Genomic DNA, 22,061 nt, shown 5'->3' with positions numbered 1-22,061 from the left:
TGTTGGCAATTCATGTTATCAGCAGAGATGGACATGACTAACTTTCAAGTGCAGATGACAAATTAAAATATAAAGATGTCACTGATCCTTAAAGGAATAGTCAAGCAAAAGAAAACTTTTTACAGCAAAATGTAATTTTACATTAAAAAAAAAAAAAAAAAAGCTTTAAAGATTTTTCCGGTCTAAAATGATTTGAGGGTGGGAAGATTTCACTCCTTTAAAAATATGGTGATGGATGACTTTCTGTCTAAGGTTTTTGAGTTAATTTTCATAGCCTTCTGTTTTGCTTCTTGCCAGTGTTTACTGCATCTTTCCTCTCCATCCTGGTGCTATGGCCCCTCCTGAGGCATTCCTGCCACCTCCTTTATGACAGTTTAGAAATAATTTTGGCCCTGCAGCGAGCCAATTCCAGTGCTCTAATATAGAAGAGAGTTTTATTCTGGCTTAACCATTTTGATTTGGGAGACAGCAGGAATATGCTCAAGGATGATGAGTAAGGCAACATTGATAATGAGGTTTGGCTAGGCTGCAGTGTAATGATACCATTAAAAGTAATATTGCTAAAATTCTCAAAACCTCTAGGGATGAAGTTACATGGTAGGGCTAAATCAATTTAACTCTAATTTATATTGAAGGAAGAGTCTTGTTTCACCATTCCTCCCACTGCAGTCTCCTGCCTTACACATGCTGCCTGTTTTGCATGAGCTGTGGTGCTTGTTGGACCATTCTAAGAGTTAAATCAGCTCATAATTTGAAAGTGAACTCTTCACTTTTCTTGCTCTGTTTGTTCTTTGCTAGGATGGTGAGCTGAATTGCTCAGCAAATATTCTTGAGAATCCAGAGCTTACACAAGGGCAGAAGGGGAGCTGTATGGCTTGGGGTAGGGACAGAAGGATGAAAGAGCAGTGGAGGAGGGAGGGAGAGTAGGATTCTCTTTGTCAGCAGCACTCAGGATCCCTCTTCAGTATCATTAAATTAATCCTTGGACCATGATGGGACCTGGTTTTACAAAACTAAATTCCCAGTCAGTTACTGCAGAAAATCACAGAATGAATGAGATAGGAACGGACCTCTGGAGATGATGTAGTCCAAGCCCTTGCTTAAAGCTGCATTACCTACAACAGGTTGCTCAGGGCCAGATCCAGCTGGCCTTTGAAAATCTCCAGGGATAGTGTCTTCACATCCTCACTGTTTACCCATTCCAGTTTATGGTAGAATATTGTAGTTATGGTAGAGTCTCAGCTGAACAATACGGCAGTAATTGTTGTAATTATGTAGACCATTACGTGCTGTCTCCAAGCCACAGAAATTATTCTGAAGGATCATCACCGTAGATTTCCAATAAAACTTCCAGTGTGTAAGAAAAAGTGAAGGCTAACAGTCTTTCATAAATAAGGTTGATGCTGTAAGTGGTGAAATTGATGGGTTTTGCATGGTAAATCAAACTTCAGTCTGTACTTTGAATATGAAAGAATGTGAAACTGAGTAATAAGCAGGTAGATTTAAAAAGTGGTAGTTAGCTTTTTACAGAGTGATTATGAAATAAATTTGTTAGTTCTTTCAATGGGGTTAGTCCAGGTTAGTATATATACTAGCTATATCAAATTGAATCATACCCATGAAAAAAATTGGAAAAGTATGGTGATGAGCACCTAGAAAACTAAATGGTGTACAGATCATCACCTATTGCACAAATCACTTGACTGTGTGATACAAAAGTCTGCTTAATTGAAATAAAGCATGTGAGACACTAGGAAAGGAGGAGGACAATTTTCTTAATGGCTTGTATTGTTTACTACCTAATAGTATAATTACAGACTAGGAATGAAAATCATAATCAGGTAGAGTGAGAATAAACTGGAGTAAATTTATCAAAGCCTAATCTTGGGAGGTATTCTTGAACATGCACTTATTACATATACATAATTTTAGAGTGGGGTGTGATCTTAAAAGGGTAGTATTTTTTGTTGTTGTTGTTCTGAATACCCCTTTTTTTATTTAGAGAAGCTAGATAATTTGTAATACATAAGCTACTTCCACTCGAGCTTTTTGTGCAGTTTCAGTGGAAGCTCTTCCTTGTAATAGGTTATTTGTACTAAATGAAAAGGTGGTCCCTATTCCTGCTGTCTTAAGGGAACACTTGTAAATTGATCTCAAAATTAAACTTTGTGCTCTTTTGCTAAAATATAGTAATGATGATGCTCTGTAAGCTTTTCTGTTAGCTCCTCAGCATCTGGAATGTGGCAGCAAAAATAATGTTTACAGAAGTGAGTGGAAGGTTCAGTGCTGATTATATTTCAATGAGTGCATGTAAATATGCAAGTGCAATGTAGTAAAAAATTAGGAAAATGTGGACATTAAGCAACAGTTGCAAATATTAACACGAGCTTACAGAATGTGAAAAACAGTGGTTACACTCAGGCAGAGAAAAAGTCTGTCTAAATCAAAAAGAAAATGCAGAGTTGTTTTCTAGATTATAAAGATGCCCTCAAAGAATACAGGGGCAAAAGGACAGACTATGTTTCTATTTTGCTTGGGGTTAAGCAGTTTAAAAAAATTAAAAAAAAAAGATGATACATGTTCAGCTCCAGTCGTTCTCAGTGCTTGGATATTCAGCACCTGGTTTAAAAGTTAGCAAATAAATAGGTAACTTAATGGCATATTAAAATGCAGTGCATAAATTCATCCATTATTTGTAGGCACTGCTCCTGATAATTTTGAATGATAACTCTCTGCTGAAATTTTAGAAAAAGGTACTAGAGGTGAATGAGTGAATATCAGGGAGGAGACCGTAATGTCGTGATGGTATTGAAGTACAGACTGCAGAATTGGTAGAAATAGTATTATAAGGGAAAGCAACAGCTCAGAGATGATAGCACTGCTGTTGTGCCTGAGTCAGTCATCTTACGTGACTTGCAGATAGATGCCATGGAGTGTACTCTGTAGCAAGGATGCTCGTGGAGTAGGAGTGAAAGGTACCTATTGTATTGGTGAGTGGACATTGAACTGCCTGTTGACAAAGAAGGTATTTGGAAACGCAAAGAGATTGTGGCAGATGAAAGTACTTGGGCTTTGGTTTACTTCCCTCCTCCCCCCAAACCCCAGTGTCTTCCTTTCCCATCAGGAATACATACAGCTTTCACATGTAAATGCATATCTGTCATGGATATCTAGGCCTGCTTAGATGTTGCTAGTCTTAATTGTGTAGCCAGTTAAGCTTGCCTTTTTATGTGATTTTCCTTGCAGGAAAAAAGGCTAGCTTCTGGTCTGACAGAAGCGTAAAAGCATATGGCTAGAGTCCCATTCAGGTAAATCTTAGATACATTCAAAGAGCAGATAAAGTCCCATTCAGGTAAATCTTAGATACATTCAAAGAGCAGATAAAGAAGAAAAGTCGTGTGGGGAGAGTCTGGTATTGAAGAGCTTTTTAATTGCAGAGTTTAGGTCTAGTTTAATTATATAGAGTTGCTTGGCTTGTAGCTATAATCAAATGGCTTTAACTGTTTCTGTAAATTAAGGATAAAGCATTTAAACTGAGGGCAACTGGAAGTTTACCTCTTCATATTTTATATTCTTCTTTGTATGAAAAAGGTGGATATTCTCTGAAGGACAACTGCCACAGCTGTAATTAGCTGTGCAATATAAAATTAACAAGGTAAAAGAATTTTTTGGGGGGGGGAAGCGTATTAAAAAGGAGGTAGGCTGAAAATGGCTGTGCACATGTACACACAGCTCTACTTGTTTTTTTTTCTAAGGTTAAAAACACTAACTTTTGTAACCTTAGAGGAAAGCCACCACTGGAAAATGAGTTAGTTACATCCAAGTGCAATTCATCTAGTTAATAAAGACTGAGTTCAGTGAGCCATGGAAGTCTGCAAAAGCCTTTGCTGCTTGGACCTTGTGGTGCAGAACTTTTTGCTGAATAGTCTTCCAAGTGCATAGCATGTTATTTTTCGTACAGTTCAGCTGATTCAACAAGTGAGAGTATTGTGCTTATTTGGTTAATTAGTCTTATGTAAATGTATTTTTCATAAAATAATATAATTATGAACTTTTTGTAACTCTTTATAAACTACTAACATAATTCTGTTTTATTTTTGTAATTTAGTTGATGTTTTTTGGAATCTTTTTGTGCCTGGATGCTTTTCTGTATGTATTCACCCTGCTTCCTTTGAGAGTTTTTCTGGCAATGTTCCGGTTCATCACTTTGCCTTGCTATGGCTTACGGTAAGTTGATTCAAGAGAAAGGTGTTGATACACTTAAATAATGTTTCGCTATTTATGTGTCTGCTTAATTTTATGGCCTTTCAGTGCCATTTGAACTACTGATGACTTCTTCCACGGTAAAATAGAAGTTTTGGTCTAAACTAGCCAAAGCAAAGGTGCGTGTGGGACCTTTAAGCTTTGCTACCAGTCACTAACTGTCATCGTTGTTTCCTTCAGACACAACAGTTTGATAACAGCACCACTTAGGCATATTCAGGTTAGTAAAGGACAGAGATGTAACCTTACCCTATAGTTTTGTTCTTTTAACTAACATCTATTTGAACAGCGTTTTAAGATTTCTTAGACTTGAGTTAATGACTTGGCTTATGTCTTTTGAGAGACTCTTTGATACTGAAACAAAAGTTTGATTTTTTTTTTTTGATTTTTTTTTTTTTTTAAACAACAAAAGTTTTCCTTATTTCCATGGTAAACTTTGCCCAAAGGATCCCTCTATAAAATGTGTAATTTTCTTTCCTTTAAAGAATCTTAGAGAGTAATTGGATGGGACTAACTAATCAGAATAATATTAAGAAATCTTAATGCCTTGCTTTTTCGTTCAGATCAATGCTAAGAAGAAGTTGCTAATACATAGGATTTTTGGTTTGCCTTGCTGGCGTAGGTATCAAAAATTGGATAGAATTAATTTCCTTCATAAAAGTTGCTACTTCACGGTAAACCTGATAATGTAAGCCTTAAGTGTAGCCTAAAAGAAAAGGAGCATTTGTACTGATGTTGTAATTTTTCCTTGAATAAATAAGGACTTCAGGGTTTTCATTCTGGATTTCCCCAAACTTGAAGTTGATTTACTGTAGCCTATTTTTTTTTTTTTTTAATTGAGTTGCTTGCATTTGCATTATTAATAATCTTTTATATGTGAAGTGCTTTTAGATGCATAGTTTAGAAGTATGTTCTGATTAGAGCAAATGCTAGTTTGTTTGCATAAGAAAGAATATTTTAAAGTATAGTTTTAAGTTGAAGTTTTTACTTTGGTGATGCTTAAACATAGGCACTAGGTGGCAGTCTTTAATATTTTATTGTGTTGTTAATTTTGAACTGAATCTCAGACTTTCATTATGTTAAGAGAATTTTCCTAGCTGTGTAAAAAATATGACAGCTATTTAGCTTTAGCCTGATGACAAGTCAAATTATGTGCCTATTTGTAAATATCTGTACAGATGCTATTGCTAAAATACTAAAATTCAGGTAAATGTAATAGATTTTAACATATCATTGGGATCTTGCTACTTTTTTTCTGTTTAAAAAGTCTTCTTCCTTGTTTATAAACTCAGCTTTCCTTTTGACAAACAAGTTTTCTGTTCTTCTGAAACTACTGTTAAAAATTTGAACGACCAGTTGCTGGTTTTGGGTATTGTTCAATACACTGAAGAAAGCGACATTGAAAATACCATACACGCTCACGTGTGCGTGTATGTGTGTATATATATGTACGTGCAGCTGCAGTGTTAAAACAGTCTGCTCGCTTGATGGTATTTTTAGTGTGTGAGGCAGGATAGAATCCAGTTTAATCTATTCAACTTGATGATGTTAACTTTAAAGTGTTATCAGGTAAGATGCAGTAAAACTGAGATTATCTTGAGTGAAGAAGGCTTTCGTTTTGTAACAACTCCTGAAGCAGTTGTTTTTGACACAGTTTCCTCAAATGTTTATGGAATTTATTTCCCTAGAATCTCTTTACTTGTTCACCACTTGAGGTTTTGTCTAATTCGTTCATGTTTTAAAGTTGGTGGTTTACTGAAAGGTTCACAATTCATGTTTATAGTATGTAATGGGACTTTTTCAGGTGTAATGATTCTTATTTCCAAATATTCAGAGCCAGCACTTTGATTTGGAGGGCGGGGTGTTGTTTTTCTGGTTATGCTGATTTGATTTGTTATGGTAAAAAAAGATTTGGGATTTTCTTCTAGCTCAGGAAATATATTTTTATGTGTTTGTAACAAAATAGAGTTCAATAGGTAAATCACATCTGTAATTACAAAAGGTACTTACAAAGCAGGTGGCTGTTTATCTTTTAGCTTGCTCTTTCTCAAAAATGTCAAGTAAGTGTTGAGAGACATGACTAGTTGTTATTTGAACCTGCCACATCATATTCCATTCTGTGTAGTAAATAAAAGTGCTCCTCCCTTCATCTTGACTTTTTGCTCCACGTCTCAGTGAAGTGATTGAACAGTGAGTGTTCCGTCTCCCTTCCAGTTTACTCTTCAGTTCATTTATTTCCTCATAACTTTCTGCTCTTTTTAGTGTAGAAAAAGATATTATCCATTATTTCTTTAAAACAATAAAACCACATTCTATGTAAGATGGGCTAGTTCCTGTATATGGATGGTATTGTGTGCAGTGTTTAAATGTAGGGGGAGTGCATTATAGCTTCTTCCACATGTTTTAATATTCCATTTTACAGAGCTCTGAAAGGGAACAAAGAGTTAACGTTTCTTAAAGAAATTTGATTCGTTTTTCTGGCTAGACAGTGTTAAGTGCTTCAGTTTGACTGCTAAGTCTTCACTTCTCATCACTTGATCTTTCCTTTTGAGTAAATTTAGTTCTGTGTATTTGTCAGAGCTATAGTGGTGTTAACATTGCTACTTTAGAGAGAGACTCTAAAACTTCGAAAACTTCAGTCAGAAGAATCTAAGATTCTGTCATTAAATAAACTAAACTGCTGGTGAATGGCTGTGGTCAAACTGGCAGAGGCTGAATCATCAGATTGTGGTGATTTTGGCAGGTGCAACTTCATTACTGCTGTGCTTTGTAAATAGCAGGGTGCTCTTAAAATTAACAAACCCTTCACAAAAATAAATTGCATCTGCTGAAATTACAAAAAAAAAAAAAAATTAGCTCTGCTGTATTTTCTTCCAAGTCATAGAAAGAAGTTTCTTAAATTATTCTCTTCAAATCTTGTAAACTACTCTCATTTTATTAAAATATTGTTTGACAACGTAAAAGCACATACTTTGCTGGAACACCAAATCTAAGGTAGAGAGAGAAGTGGAGTTCTTTTCAGAATTACAGTCCTTGATGATAGGTTCCTAAAATTAATTCTACCTGTGGTTTCCTTTTACAATTGAGACTTTTTTTTTTAAATTAATACCTCAGACCCAGAGATTCTGGTCAGCTCAATATCTCTGCTTGTTTTGGAACACTTTTATAGAGAACTTTTTGTTTTTCTTGAAAATATGTTGCGTACTGACAAAAACTCATGTGGGAATGTGGAAAAGCTCTTCTGTATTATTTGAAAAACACTGATATGAAAGCTAAAATTTTATGATACTGAAGCTTTGATGGGACTCCCAATTTAATTACTCTCAAAGGCATTTTGCATCTTGGCCACAAAGCATTTAAGGACTTGTTACAGAAAGTGAGACTTCTTTTTTTTTCTCCAAATTCTAGTTTTCTCAAGAAAATGCAGAAGTAGATTATGAAAGATGGATTCACAAGATCTTTACACTTCTTCCATGTGGAAATAGATATAGATTATAAATGTGTTCTGTGTTTTTCTTGTACTCCGCTCTCTTCTCCCTGAAATGAGTGAATTTAGGTCCCATCAGCAATAACACCATTAACTTCAGTTGTATGATATGTACCTCTTAAAATTCCCATTGCCCTCTTGTGAAATCATAGATTTATGCTTTCCAGTAGGAAATAAATAGAACAGCATTACTTCAAGAAAGAAACTGTAGAAAGAAAACATCTTGGGGGAAGAAAACCCAAAGAAACCAAACAAATATACTGACATTCTTATTACGGACATTATTCCTTTGTTTATATTATCAGGTTATTAAATAAATTTGAACCTCTGTTGCACACTTACCCCCAAGCCTAATGTTGGTTTTTTTTTTTTTTGCTAAGGACTATAGCTGTTAAATACATAAACTTCCTATTGTCTGGTTAAGTTCATTGACAAAGTAGTGCACCTGTCCGCCAAAACATGTGGCTTTCTACCAACCAAAAAAAAGGCAGGTGCGTTCAGTATTTTTGTCGTAAACTCTCAGATCAAGTACTCCTTTCTCCTCTCCATAACAGTGCATAGTGTAGCAACGTTACAACCTTCTCTTTCTTTCTTTCTTGTAAATCAGACGGAAGGGAAGAGCACTTTCACTTCCTTTATAGGATGGAATGTGGTGTCACAGGGATTCCTCCTTGGTGAGTAGATCCTGATTTTTCTTTTTCCTTCTATGCTGTCAGCCAAATTTGCACATCTACATGTAATCAGTACAAAGACTGATTACAAATGAATAGTGTAGCTAAATTAACTAACATACTTCAAAGGAGAAACCAACACTTAGTTTTAATAACCAACACATGAAATTGATTCAATGCTGTTTATGGTAGGTATATTTTCATATGTAACTTCACATCACTGTGGAAATAGGTTGTGATCTTTTAGATTTTTGTGATTTTGTAGATAGAGTGCCTGTGGACCAGTTTGGCCCAATTTAAAATAGGATATCTTGGAAAAACTAGCCCCTGCTGTACTTAGTTTATGGTGCCTTAAGCTTTTTTACATTTATTCTAAGTAACACTTTAGTGAGGTTCATAGCTGTATTTTTGTGTGTACTTCAAGCAGGTTTTGTTGGTTTTTTTGTTTTTTTTTTTTAATGCTTAATGTAAATTTTGGGGAGTTCTGAAAGTTCATTGCCAGGTATTTTAGTGTTAGACTTGGAAGTTGATTCTCTGCATAATAAAATACAGCACTTTAGCATATGCTTGTTTACTGACTTCAGTTATAGTTGATTCTATTATCAAAAAAAAAGCTTAATGAAAGCTAATTCTAGTTGTCACTTATTTTAAACCTTTTTTTTTTTTTTTTTTTTTTATTTTGAGACAGCTCTCATCGAGGCCTAACAGCAAGGTTGGTTTCATTTCATTCTTAGCATGGTCTCGTGCTGTGTTGTGTGCATGTAGAGGCTTTTTATTGTTTGAGAAATGAAATGCCATCTAATCTTGGCAAACTCAGCTCTCTGTATCTTAGAATTCTTCATTTGGGACATATTTTTATCAGAACTTAGTCTGTATATCACAATTTTACAACAGTGAAGTCCCGCATACTGTAAACTGTATCTCTCTTTAAAGTCTCACACTGGATATTAGATTTGATCAAAATAGTTTTTGTTCCTGAAGCCAAACTTAATTCCAAACTTGATCTATTGGAAGTATTTTCCTACAATTATGCTCACTTTGCGCATTTTGAAAATTCTTAGCATGTAGCTGTATGGGGAAGTATGCCCTTCAGACAAACTTGCTTGGGTTTTATTTTCTCTGACATCTTTACTTAGTATGCTAACAGCAAAGTATCTCCTTATGTGTTAATCTGATCATTCTTGTTAATGCTTCATATAAGATTAGAAACTTATGATACCACAGTTCATTAATGAAGGATACATTGAAGGATTAAAAATTTGATGAAGACTAAATATCTACATGTAAAACAAAATCCCACAGTTCAGTTTCCATACAAGTATCTGTGATGTAAAAACGGAGAAGGAAAAGATATCTAAACAAAACTTTAACTAGACCACCATTTCAATAACTGAAATACATTATTAATATAAACCTCAGTGATTGTTTAACAATTTTAAAGTGTTAATATTGAATAAATAATGGAGTTAGAAAAGGTTTGCTGTAGAATACTTCTTCAAACTTGTAACCTCAATGCTAAAATACTTCTTCAGTACATTATTAGCTGAATAATAAACCTATATAAATGAAAAGGTTTTTTTAATAGTGTGAGGTACAGTAATGTTTATAGAAATAATACTGTTATCTTAAGAGTTTATAAATGTATATGTATGCAGGTGGTTAAGTTCACTATTGAGACTAAAATATCCATCTAAAGCATTATTGCAATTATAGTGTATTCGTATCTTTAGATTACTGTATCTGTGACATCAGTATTGGAAATTTTGTCTGTGCTAACTATGAAGGAGTAATTGTTTAATCTGAATTATTTGGATGAGACTATACTAAAGGAACCAATTAAAAATGCAGTAAACTGTAAAATCAAACAGGAAAAATGTATTCAATTCCTTTTGGTTTAAAAAAAAAAATCAAAAACCAAACAACTCTGCAAGGTGACTGGAAAACCGTATGTAATCAGACTAGTGAAGAACTGAAGAGCAACAGAAAGCCTGAAAGACAAAGAAATTGTATGATAGCATATGACAGTCTGTGCAGAGCTAAGTTTAAAATAATGTATGCAAAGTGTTTATGCATCGGATCCTAAAGTAAATAAGTACTCACACAAGTATACTTGCCTACGAATTACTTTGTATGCAATATAGTGGAAACATTGTTCATTTAGCAATGACAGTTGCTGAAAAGCATATCATAGACAATTGTAGTGAGATATTTAGATTTTTTTTTTATACAGTAATAACAAATTCCTGTTTGTCCTGGGGTGCGTTTTATGTTTCAAATGGTTTAATCACTTTAAATTCAATAAGCAAGGTGTATTAAAACACTAAACACCCAATCTTGGTTTTTTTGGCAGTCAGTCACTTAAGCAAACTTCTGCATTAGGTACTTGTGATTTATAACATATTAAAGCCAAATATCAGTAAACTGTGATTTATTTTTAATAATGCTCTGCTTAATGCTAAGTAACTTTAATTGTACAGCTGTTGGAACTAAAAAGGGATTGGTGGGGTAGATGCCAATACACTGAAATCCTTGAGCTGTTTTGCTTCTTTAATAACTTAAAGGAAAAATACTGTGAAATCCAACATGCTGTTTGGTTGAAACAGTCACAAACATTATTTATCAGTAGTATGACCATTTGTATGATCATAGCCCTTACAAATGATTGAACCTAATATTTTTCAACCAGTAGATGGAGACAGAACTCTTATTACTGTATGAAATGTGGATCATGGCCTTTTGAGTATGGTATCAAATAGACATACCTTGAAAATGACAGTCAGGTAACTAGTCCCTTAAACTTGTTTAACGAGACTGCTTATGACGACCAGTGGTTTTCACATCAAATTTTTCTTCACTGGGTAGCTGTTTTATGTATATCTTGAAATAAGTTTGACTCTTAATTTTGTAACACTTAGAGTGGATTTTCTTACAAATGTCACAAGTAATCATGAAAAAAAAATTAGGGTGGTTTTTTTTTTTTTTGGTAGTTCCTAAAATGTATAGAACAAATTGTGGGTAATCAGAATGTTCTAATTTGTAGTATTTTAATTTAATTTTATAGAACGGCAAAGTATTTCTTCCTAACTGTTTATAAGGGAAGTTGCTTTGTTTTAGCTTTCTAAGGGGGGAGGACATACACAGATCCAGTGGTTTTCTAAACAGAGGAAAGACTTGGCTTTACACTTTCTAAATGTGCGTCAAGGTGGACAAACCATAAACTGAAAAGTTTGAAGCATGAACAGTAAACCTTGAGCTTATGAATTGTGTTGAAAAAAGTAATTTTTTTTCAGTAACAGACCAGTTTTCTGAATTCCTAGGTCTTGGTTGATATCAGTCAGTGCATTGTATAAATTTTGCCGTAGTTTCACTTTCGACTGCCTCAAACACTGCATGATAAGCATTGAGCTTGGCATGCTGCTTCTTTTGGTAATTGACTGGGCTGAAACAGAATCATGCTGTTGTGGAATAGGGAGGTATAGTAGTAAGGCTTGCACATCACTTTCTTATGTTAAAATGAATAATAAGCTTGTATATCCCCTTAAGCATGCAGTTGTATAATTACATTATTTGGAGACATAAGAGTTTGTTTCAGTGGAGATTTTCTGTCAATTAGTAGACGTAATGGTAAATGTACCCAAAGGCTGAGGAGTTTGAACATCTTGTTAAGTATATGCTGTAGAATATTGAAGGCCCTGCGTGTGTTTTTTGTGTTGTCTTAATTTTCTAGTTAGTGTTACAGTGTGAGAGAGTTCATCTGTAGAGGAATGCTTGGATTTCCACTCTGAATTCATGCAGATTGAAGGATCATCTCATGTTTAAACAGCTCGGTGTATTCAGCGGTAGTAATACTAAGGCAATACAAGATTTTACATAGTGGATAATAGAAAGAATGACTAAGCCCTACTCTTTACTGTTAAGGTACTTGGATATTTGAAGAAGTTTAATTTAAAAATTTGATTCCTTGGTAGTCTAGTCTGTACAGCTAAACGTGGGGACTTGAGGCTTAGCATAATGAAACCACTTGTAAAATTCTGTAAAGAGCATCTTGGAGAGCATGACTTAGAGCAAAAATGTTAGAAGTAATAATGGAATAATGGCAGAAATAATTACGTGAAAAGACAGAAATCGTGTATCTTAATAAGGCACATTTGAAGGACCAAATGCCCTGAATCCACGTATTTACTGGTTTGAGATGTGACAGTTGTAATTATATTCAGCTGTGTAATCAGCCAAATTGTGAAACAGTTCATGTAACGTTATTTCTGGAATCCAGTAGGATTTCATAGAATCATTTAGGTTGGAAAAGCCCTTTAAGATCATCGAGTCCAACCATCAACCCAACACCACGATGCCCACTAAACCATGTCCTGAAGTGCCATGTCTATGCATTTTTTGAACACCTCCAGGGATGGTGACTCCACCACTTCCCTGGGCAGCCTGTTCCAACGCCTGACAACCCTTTCAGTGAAGAAATTTTTTGTAATATCCAATCTAAACCTCCTCTAGCGCAACTTGAGGCCATTTCTTCTCGTCCTATCACTAGTTACTTGATAGAAGAGACCAGTACCCATCTCACTACAACCCCCTTTCAGGTAGTTGTAGAGCGCTATAAGGTCTCCCCTCAGCCTCCTTTTCCCCAGAAGCACAGGACGAGAGCACAGGACAATGCTGCTGAAAGGAATCTGAGCCACAGAGCATGCTTTGTGCCACAGTTACCCGGGTGCTGAATGCTGTCTACAAACTACATTGTCGATGAAGGAAGAAATTGATTGGAAATTGGAATTGCGAACTAGTTTGTAATACTGTTCAACATGCACAAAGGGGTGCCAAAGGACCCAGAAATAGCTGACCTATTATACAAAGATGATCCTGAAGTAATATTAGAGGAACTGCATCTTGGGCAAAGGCTCTCATGATACTATCTTTTAAAAGCAGAGTTCACCGAAGCTGGGAAAGTGTTAATATTTAATTCACTTCTGCAGCATCACTGTATGTCTGGGATAGCTTTGAAGGGAAAGACCAACTGATTTCTATAGAAAGATTCTACTGCTTGCTGTTTTGTAACTGGAATGATAAAATATAAAATAACATAGTTGTTATGTTCTTAATTATTGTTCTCCTTTTCTCATGAGTGAGAAAAACACCCATAACTAATTTTCATGTGAACTTTCCCTCTGTATTTTGTCACACTTCATGCACAACTGTAAAAATACAAAGTCCTTTGAAATGAGCTAAGCTGTTTCAACTTCTCGTATCTCTGTTCAATGGTTTCTAGAGTTGTACAGTAGCTCAGTATTGTCTAGTTCTTACCTCTTGGCTCCCTACTTTCAAATGAGGTATTGAAAGTGTTCTCAGCACTATGCTATGTATTTCTTGTTTGTTTCTTGTCCTTTGTATAGTTGTCATAGCTGATACTGGCTTTTTTCTTTGTTTTTTAGAGATTCTGTAGTACTCACGGTACAGATGAGTCTGTATGTGATATTAATCATGAGGTCTGATTACTTAGTGTTCAAGATTGTTCTGAAAGTACTTTCCAGTGTTGTCACCGGCTAGTTACTGGGGACAATAAGTAGAAACACATATTGAGAAAAATGAATGCAGAAAATGTGTATAATGCGTGGGCTAAGACTTTTTATGACAGGAATAAAATCGCATCAGCCTCTGTGTGTTTACATGTATTAAATAGTTTAATGCGAAGGATAGGAATGATTTGTGACAAATATATATTGAACCAATGTAAGTCTGATCATATACTAAAACTGCAATGTTCAGTTCTCACTGAACAGTGACCACATCATTTCATAACTGCGGGCTTTGCAGGCAGTTCTGTGTATTTGTCAAAATGTGACAATCATTAGACTTAATCCATTTACTTGATTTCCTTGTCTTTGTAGGAAATAATTATCCCTATCCCATATTATATTCAGAGCCACACCTCAATATCCTTTTGTAAATGTTATTAGCCAGAGCGGAAAAAGATTCAGCTGCAATAAAAGTGCTTTTGTGGATTTATGCAGTAGTCGTGGTTTTTCTCAATCAGAAACATGTTAGTTGTAGACCATAGATTACTTGCCTAGTCAATATGAAGGGGTCTGTCTTAGTGTAGAATGAAAGAACACCGGAATATATTTTAAATGCCAGGATCATCTTACTCTTTTCACTTTCTAGAAAGCAGTTTTCTGCACTCAGCCTTTGCAATAATCCCTTGTACTGGCCAGGGGTTAGAGATGTTGACATCTCTTCTGTCATCAAACTGAGTAAATTGAAACTGAGGATTTTTTTGTGACTTCTTTTAAAGGTGTGTTTTGAAGAAGTAGTCACAGCACTACTGTTGGTTCTGCTTCTCGTGTAGATGAGAAGCACAAGAAGTTATCGCACAACTTTGAACATGAATAGAGTGTATTTTTAGTTAAAACGTCAGAAAGAAGTGCAGTGTTTACTGCAGTTTTTTCTAGATATACAAACTACTGAGAAACTAAATCCAAGTCACTTTGAGAGGTAAAATTCTCTAAAAACATTATTTTAATGTACTCTGTTCTACAAAAGCTTAATTCCTGTGGGGCACAGCAATCAAGTGTAGTTGATCTGACCCTTTTGGGCAGCCTTCAAATTGAATCGTAGTGATAGTCAGTTTGTTCTGTACACAGCATGTTCTCAGAGTATCTTCATCTTTCCAGTGTATAGGATGCTGTGTGCAAGTTTGGATGCACCTTTATATGGCATTATTTTCTTGAGTTAGTTTTCAGAGTTGAGACTGCCTTTAGAAGAGCAGTTGTGCTCTTGATTGATGTAGTCTGTTTTTAGAGTTTGTATTCCCCTGTGATGGTTGCTATCTGCTTTTACATCGGCTTCACCTGAGTTGGTTTTACTCGAGTGTAGTCATACTGATGAAAATCAACACAGGCAGAAGAGTGATAGGGTTAACTACAGAATAACTGTGACTTGTGACTGTACTGGTAGTCAAGCATCTTTGATGTTATTTGTAAGCCAGAAGACCTTTAACATGATAATTTTCAGTCTGTATTGATTTGTGGACATCAAAGCATTTTGCTGTGAGAATCTTTCTGGGCTGCTTCAGAAACTTCATAAACAGGTTCTGCTTACTAGTGCATTTCAAGAAGAGACCATCCCATTGTAAAAATTGGTACCTTGCCAAACTTTTAAAACATAAGACTTTTGAAGTGGGTGCCTCATTTGCTAGTCAGATTTTCTCTACCATGTACTCATTACTTCTCTAATGATAAGGTAGGTGTTGGCTGGAAGAATGAAGATGCTAATTCCTGAGTAACAAATTCTGATTCTCTTTTTCAAATGCTAAGGCCTGGTATTACTGTTGTGGAGTAATAATACCTCTACCACTTTATCCCAATCTGTATTGTGGAGTATGAGTGTTGGCTGGGAGACTCGTACTGAAATGACTCTGGGTACACTTCCAAAATTGAAGTAGGTTGGAGAAAAAGGAACATACTGTGTTACTCAGCATATGAGTGGTAATCATAATTATGGGCTTGCTTAAATCCTATAGATGTTTCAATATATACTAATATATTTAAATAAGTATAATCATTTAAGTCAGATGTAGTTAAATAGGGCAATAAACTTGCAAAATGTAATTTTGCAGGTTGGAGAGGGTGCATTTTTTTGTGTGTCATGCAAGGGCATAGACGTAGGTTCTTTAAGCAGCAGGCAAATACTGTATGTGCTGGAAAATGGACACTTTCCATTTTCTTTAAGTTTTTAAATGGGTGTTTCAGTTAAAACTCAATTTGGGGGGGGAAGGAAGAAAATTCACTGAGGCTTTTTGTCAAAAACTTAGTCTGAAATAGAATATGGTGTGGATACTGTTACTGGATAACTCCTGAAAGCAAGAAAATGTCTCTTAGGGAGAGAAAGCCACTGTAAATAGTTCTGGTGTGCTGGACCAAGTTGAATTCTATTATTCAGAATATAATGAATTTTAATACAGATTATGCAGTAAAAAGTATATAATAAAAGGAGCAGTTGCTCTCTGTTCAAAGTGTAATACTGTAAAGCTGAGAGTTCTGGAAACTTTCTTGCTGCTACTCCTAAAATGAGCATGATCTATTTGTCCATTGTAGAATGACAGTGTGTGGTTCCGTGAGTGTTATAATGCATGAATGCTGTCTTCAGGGCTTTTTTCTTTTGAATGGAAGACAACAAAGAAACCTGAAGTATAACACTCTAGCTCTGATGTTGTATTTAAATAGAATGAGTCAGGTAGATGGGATTTTTGACTTGTCTGCAGGGGTCTGTAGAATGTCTTGATTCCCAGAGGTCATAAGTAACTCAGATGTTTTTTAAAAATAGCATGAATTTTTATCAACTTACTCTAATTTTTCTCTAAATGTGTTACCAGTTTATGAGAGCATTGTCTAATCTCTGAATAACCTAGTGATTCAGGAATACAGAAAACAAAAATTCATAACTTACATTCTGCTAATTGGTTCTGACTTTTGTGAAATGTTAACTTCTGCAAAAGCCTTTCAGTGTATATTAAAAATAAATACACGTAATAGGAAATTATTTCTCTATTTTTTTACATTTAATTCTCAAATAACCTTTTGATTTAACTTAAAGGCTTTTTAAATGCTTTGCATCCTATTAATACTAACTAAGTAAGACAAGTTAAGACTGTCTTGCAATTTCATTATGCTTATGGCTGCTATTGTGGCAATTGAGATAAAGCTATTTTCTTCCTGTAGTTTTTAGCTTATAGGATGAAATTGTGCAATGATTCGTCTAATCTTCTGGGTTACTTGTGGGACTATAGATAGAAAACATCTATATTGGTTCAAGATCAACCTCAAGCTCTGATGTCAAATTGTTTGCATTTACTGCTGCAGAGCTTAGAGCTAAAAGAAGATATGGAATTGTGTTTAGAACTTGTTCCTCAGCATCGGGTTCATTATACTGAAATTGAAGATGACTGCTTCTTTTTTTTTTTCTTTTGGTTATAGCAAATACAATTTCTGTAACTGAGGAAGTCAAAACGATAAGTAGAATTGGCTGGAAGAGGGAAGGTAACTAAATGGATGTGGCAGATAAGAGAACGTGATCCTGTTCAGGAGTGTGATCTATAAATGTGTATCATGGTCATGGTGTTCCTTATGTGTTGGAGTGAGGGGCAGGGAAAGGGACAGTAATAAACTACATTAAAATATATCCTTGATTCACAGCTTCTGTAAATTTCTATTGACTTGGAACATTTGTGTTTTGTGGATATATGACATTTAGTGGAACTTTTTGCCCTTTGTATTTCAGTGATAGACGTTTGCTACAACCTGCTCAGGTATGTGACATTCTCAAAGGAGTTATATTGGTCATCTGCTACTTCATGATGCACTATGTTGACTACTCTATGATGTATCATCTGATAAGGGGACAGTCTGTCATAAAGCTCTACATCATCTATAACATGCTTGAGGTAAGAATGTTGGCATCAGAATGTCAAGCATGCTTTTTTTCAGACTATAAAATATTGTTTTATTACAGTATTTGTACTTAGAATATGGCACGTCTTGTATTCTCACAAATGTGCACACACCCATGATAATAAGCCTAAATGCAGTGAAACGGACAAGTTCGTGAAAAATAAGTTTTGTAGATACTGTTTCATATTGCCTAGTTCCTGGAGCTTATTTATCAGTTTAGTTGAATGAAAATTGAGAACTGGAAATGGAAGAAGAAATGTCTTAAACTGAAATGCAAGAAGTGGAATGAATGAGGTTTTGAACTCAAGAAAAGTAGAAACTATTGATTTGAAATAGTTGTAAGATCCTGAGAGAGAGCAGAGAAGGAATATGGTAGAAGACATAGAATTTGGTTTTTAATTCTTCATTATGGAAGTATAGCTTTCATTGTGTGCAAGGACACATGTTACTGCTTAACCTTTCTCAGTCCTGGCTAGCAGACAGAAGCCTGAGTATATAAACATTAAGTTGAATGAATATAGTGAAACAAGAAAAGGAAATTCTGTTTTGAGAGGTAAGATAAAGAGAAATTCTGGGCACAAAAATTGTTTCTGTTTTGTTATTAATGCAAAGCATGAGATTTTTAATTGCACTTCTATGATCAATGATTCACAAAGTAAATAATGTTTTCATAGCTACAATCTTATCTCCATCCTGCAAATATAGGACCTATTAGGAATACAACCTCTTGAAAGGGCTCAGTCAGAGCTTTGTACACAAGAGTTATTCTACCTAGGATTCTGGGATCCCTGAATAACCTATTAACACTTGTTTGAACATCTGTCATAACTTTGAAGACTGCTAAAATGGGGCTACACTTTGTGCAAAATCTGAATATTTTGTCTAAAGACATTTTTTCTTTCCTCATAAAATATGAAAATATTGCATAAGGAACACACTTCATTATCCTAAGTGAAATAAATACCATACAAGCCACCTCAGTTGTTTATTCATAGGGTTTTGTCTCCTTTGATTTTAGATTCACTGAAAAACATGTACAAATATTAAATTGGCACTGCATTACTATGTGCGTTTTAGCTGTGTTGGGAAATAGTCATCCATATATAGTTCCGTAATCTGTAGAGATTATCACTTACTAAATAAATCTGTGTGCTCAAAATAGTGATTTCTCTTTATTTCAAGACTACTTCAAGACACTTCTCTTAAAGCTGAGAAAGTACAGCACTATGTGCTTACCACTTAATTTGAAGAGAGACTGCAGTGTTTGCTGTGAATTGGAAGCCATATGCCATGCCATTTTGAATGAAGAGCTGAGTTTCTTTGCTGTGTTCGGCAGAACCAAAAGTGTGTCTCAGCTAAGAAGTGCTGCCTGAGTTTGGTTTTTTTAGGAAAGGGGGAAGTCTGTTACCACTCATAGTTATTAGAAAAATTGCACTACACATTGAGGTTGAAGACGGTGTTTAATTTCCATGGTGTCTCATGAAACCCAACGTGCCAAGCAGAGGGCATGTTCTTTAAGGGGTGTTTTTACCGTGGTACGTTGCAGCCACAATATTGGCAGAAAATGTCATGGGATCCCACTGAAAGACCTGGTTGATAGTTAGCTTTCAAGAGTTTGAATACTGGCTTGCTTAGACTACTTCGGTGAATTTTGTTATAAGTCCTTGCTACTAATGCAAGCAATGCTTTTTAAGGAACTGTTAAATATGCTTTTTTTTTTTAAAGTAATAAACTATATTTTCACAAGTTTTCAAAATAGGAAGATCTTTTTAATTTAGTTAAATCACTGAGCAACAGAGATGTTTACAATGTCCTAATGTTTTCGGCTGTTGGCAAGTCCAGAGAATATTGTCCTGGACAGATACGAGGAATGCAAAATCTTAAAATTATGTGCTGAATGCTCCAGATAGACAGCCTAAGGGGAGCATTCAGCACATTTGGCTTAAATGACACTTTTCTTTTTTAGATTCAGACCCACCGGCTCCTGCTCCTTGTGAAGCCCCAGTGTGCGTTATGCTGGTGACAGCACTTACCATGGAATTCTGCTGGAGCCTGGAGCCGGCATGTAGGGTTTAGGTAAGTCATATTTGGAAAAGCAAACAACAATATTGTGTGGTGGGTTTTAATATTTTCTATGCTGTCAGCTAAGAAACAAGGACTGCTTAAATAAAAGGAAAGCAAAGCCGCCATTTTATCTATTAAAACCCTCACAATATTGTGAACAAAAACTTACCAAACTCTAAATGTTCTGTAGTTGGTATTAGTACACCAGGTGTAATTACTCAATGGGTCATCACAATGAGCAGGAACCAAATAATGCAGACCACCATAATTTGCAAAATTTAAAAGCCGAAAACAATACCACTGTAAATATCTCTCAAACTGATGGGGTTTTGAACTTCAGATCTGTGATAATTCATCAGCGTATGGGTTTGTTCATTTTATTTCATAGGTGATGCTTAAAGAGTAGCATATAGTACAGTTTACTTGAGACATCCAGTAAAAATTTGTTTTAATTCAGCCTTCGTATTTTAGGAAACTTCAGTAAATGTTGGCTTGAATAAGTTAAAGTGTAATGACTTCTCTCCCTTCAGTATATTTACCTTTAGAACTCTTAATTAACAAAGTCAGGAAATTATCCCAAATCTAGGTTTACTTATGTTGTCCCAAGAACTTATTTTCTAGTTCATAGGTATGGTTCAATATTTGCAGGTATGTTGTGCACCTAGTTCTATATTGCTATGTATTGTTTTAACATGTTCAAAATTGTTGTCTTACAGAAAGACAGTAATAGAAAATATCAATTGTCTTTATTAAGTACAGATAATCAGTTTTTCGTATTCAACTATTTCCGTTTGGTTGAGTTAGTAAGCAGTGAAAGGTATCTCTTTTATTCTTTAGCCAGACCTGTGCCTTGTGATACCAAATATAATTTTTGAAGTGCTATTTCTGTTGTCCTGTGCCACTTAGTTTTAAAATTATTGAACTGTAGTGTATAAGCAGAAAAAAAAAGTCTTTCCTTGTAATGATCGTCAGTTTTACATGCTTGCTGATGATAAAGTGTTGAGAACTGGTGGAACTCCACGTGACCGTTCTTGCTGTGGTATTGAATTACAAACTCAGATTGCCGTCCATGGTTTTCATGTCTTCAGAATTACTGCTAGTTTTGTATCCTACTTGTGCATATATTCTTTGGGTTACACTTTAGATGTTTGTAGTTTTTTCAAACTAATTTTCCCTTTTCGGCAGAATTTCTAGTCCCTTTTGATCACTCGCTGTTGTCTTACAGTACTTTTAATTCTGAATTCTGCTTTATGCAGAGATTTGTATTTAGTATATACTTGATTCCAAGATGTAAGGAAACAGTACAGCCAAATCTTAATTTCAGTCCTTTTTGTACCTGTAAGCTGATGATGTTCCCTATCACACATTTGAAATTCACTTTTCGTTATGTTTTTTTCCCCTATTAAACCCAGAGGGATGGGGAAAAAACATTGAAGATAGTTTGATGCAACATACGTGTTGCTTTATCAAAGGCTGAAGTTTGAACTGTACTTGGATGTCTTCCGAGGACACATTTAAGATAACACTACACGGTTATATATTGTAAATACTGTTGAAAAAGGGATAGTAAATTTGAGAAGGAAAGTAAGCTGCTGAGTATACAAAAGGAACAGTATCACTGTGAAATCCAGAGTGGAAATGGAATGAACAGAGATGAAAAGTGATAAATAGGTGAAACTTTTTTTATGTTGAGCTGTACTTACTCTGGCATATTCAAGTGTTGTGAGAAAAATATTGCTTTAAGTCAGTAAAAAGTTCTTCATATTTAGGTGGCTGATCGTCTGTTTTCTTCATTTGGACAAGATATTTTGGATGCTCTTTATTGGACAGCAACAGAACCTAAGGAAAGAAAAAGAGCTCACATAGGTGTGATTCCTCACTTCTTCATGGCAGTGCTGTATGTCTGTATCCTTTTTCTTCAATAAATTGCAAAATTTTCTAAATTAAATTACATAGTAATTGTTCTGCATTATTTTATTTTAATATATTTGAAAAATTGATAGTATTCCTAAATCAGTGTTCCTTTACTTTCAAATGAAGATTGCCAGTGCTACAGGTTTTTAAAATGAATGAAAAAAAACCTTTTAACCTGCTTTGAAAAAAACCTTTTAATCTGCTTTTAGA

The 22,061-nt window shown here is 35.0% G+C and overlaps 1 protein-coding gene across 6 annotated transcripts in view; it reads left to right on the top strand.

Moving 5' to 3' along the window:
• TAPT1 (transmembrane anterior posterior transformation 1) overlaps positions 1–22,061 on the top strand; it is a 48,840-nt gene that overhangs the window by 5,406 nt on the left and 21,373 nt on the right. For 2 of the 6 annotated variants that reach the window (XM_041119515.1, XM_041119552.1), the window contains exons 3-8: positions 4,109–4,227; positions 4,444–4,483; positions 8,358–8,424; positions 9,106–9,133; positions 17,704–17,866; positions 21,707–21,842. In XM_041119515.1, coding sequence (XP_040975449.1) covers positions 4,109–4,227; positions 4,444–4,483; positions 8,358–8,424; positions 9,106–9,133; positions 17,704–17,866; positions 21,707–21,842 — 553 coding nt within the window. Of the gene's footprint in view, positions 1–3,246; positions 3,309–4,108; positions 4,228–4,443; positions 4,484–8,357; positions 8,425–9,105; positions 9,134–17,703; positions 17,867–21,706; positions 21,843–22,061 lie in introns of those variants that run through there. The other 4 variants (XM_041119576.1, XM_030008570.2, XM_030008535.2 and 1 more) reach the window with 4 other exon arrangements.

Source organism: Aquila chrysaetos, chromosome 1 (genome assembly GCF_900496995.4).
Source record: "Aquila chrysaetos chrysaetos chromosome 1, bAquChr1.4, whole genome shotgun sequence".
Taxonomy (NCBI): domain Eukaryota; kingdom Metazoa; phylum Chordata; class Aves; order Accipitriformes; family Accipitridae; genus Aquila; species Aquila chrysaetos.
The sequence above is the reverse complement of the archived record's forward strand: the minus strand, read 5'-3'. Positions and strand labels throughout refer to the sequence as shown.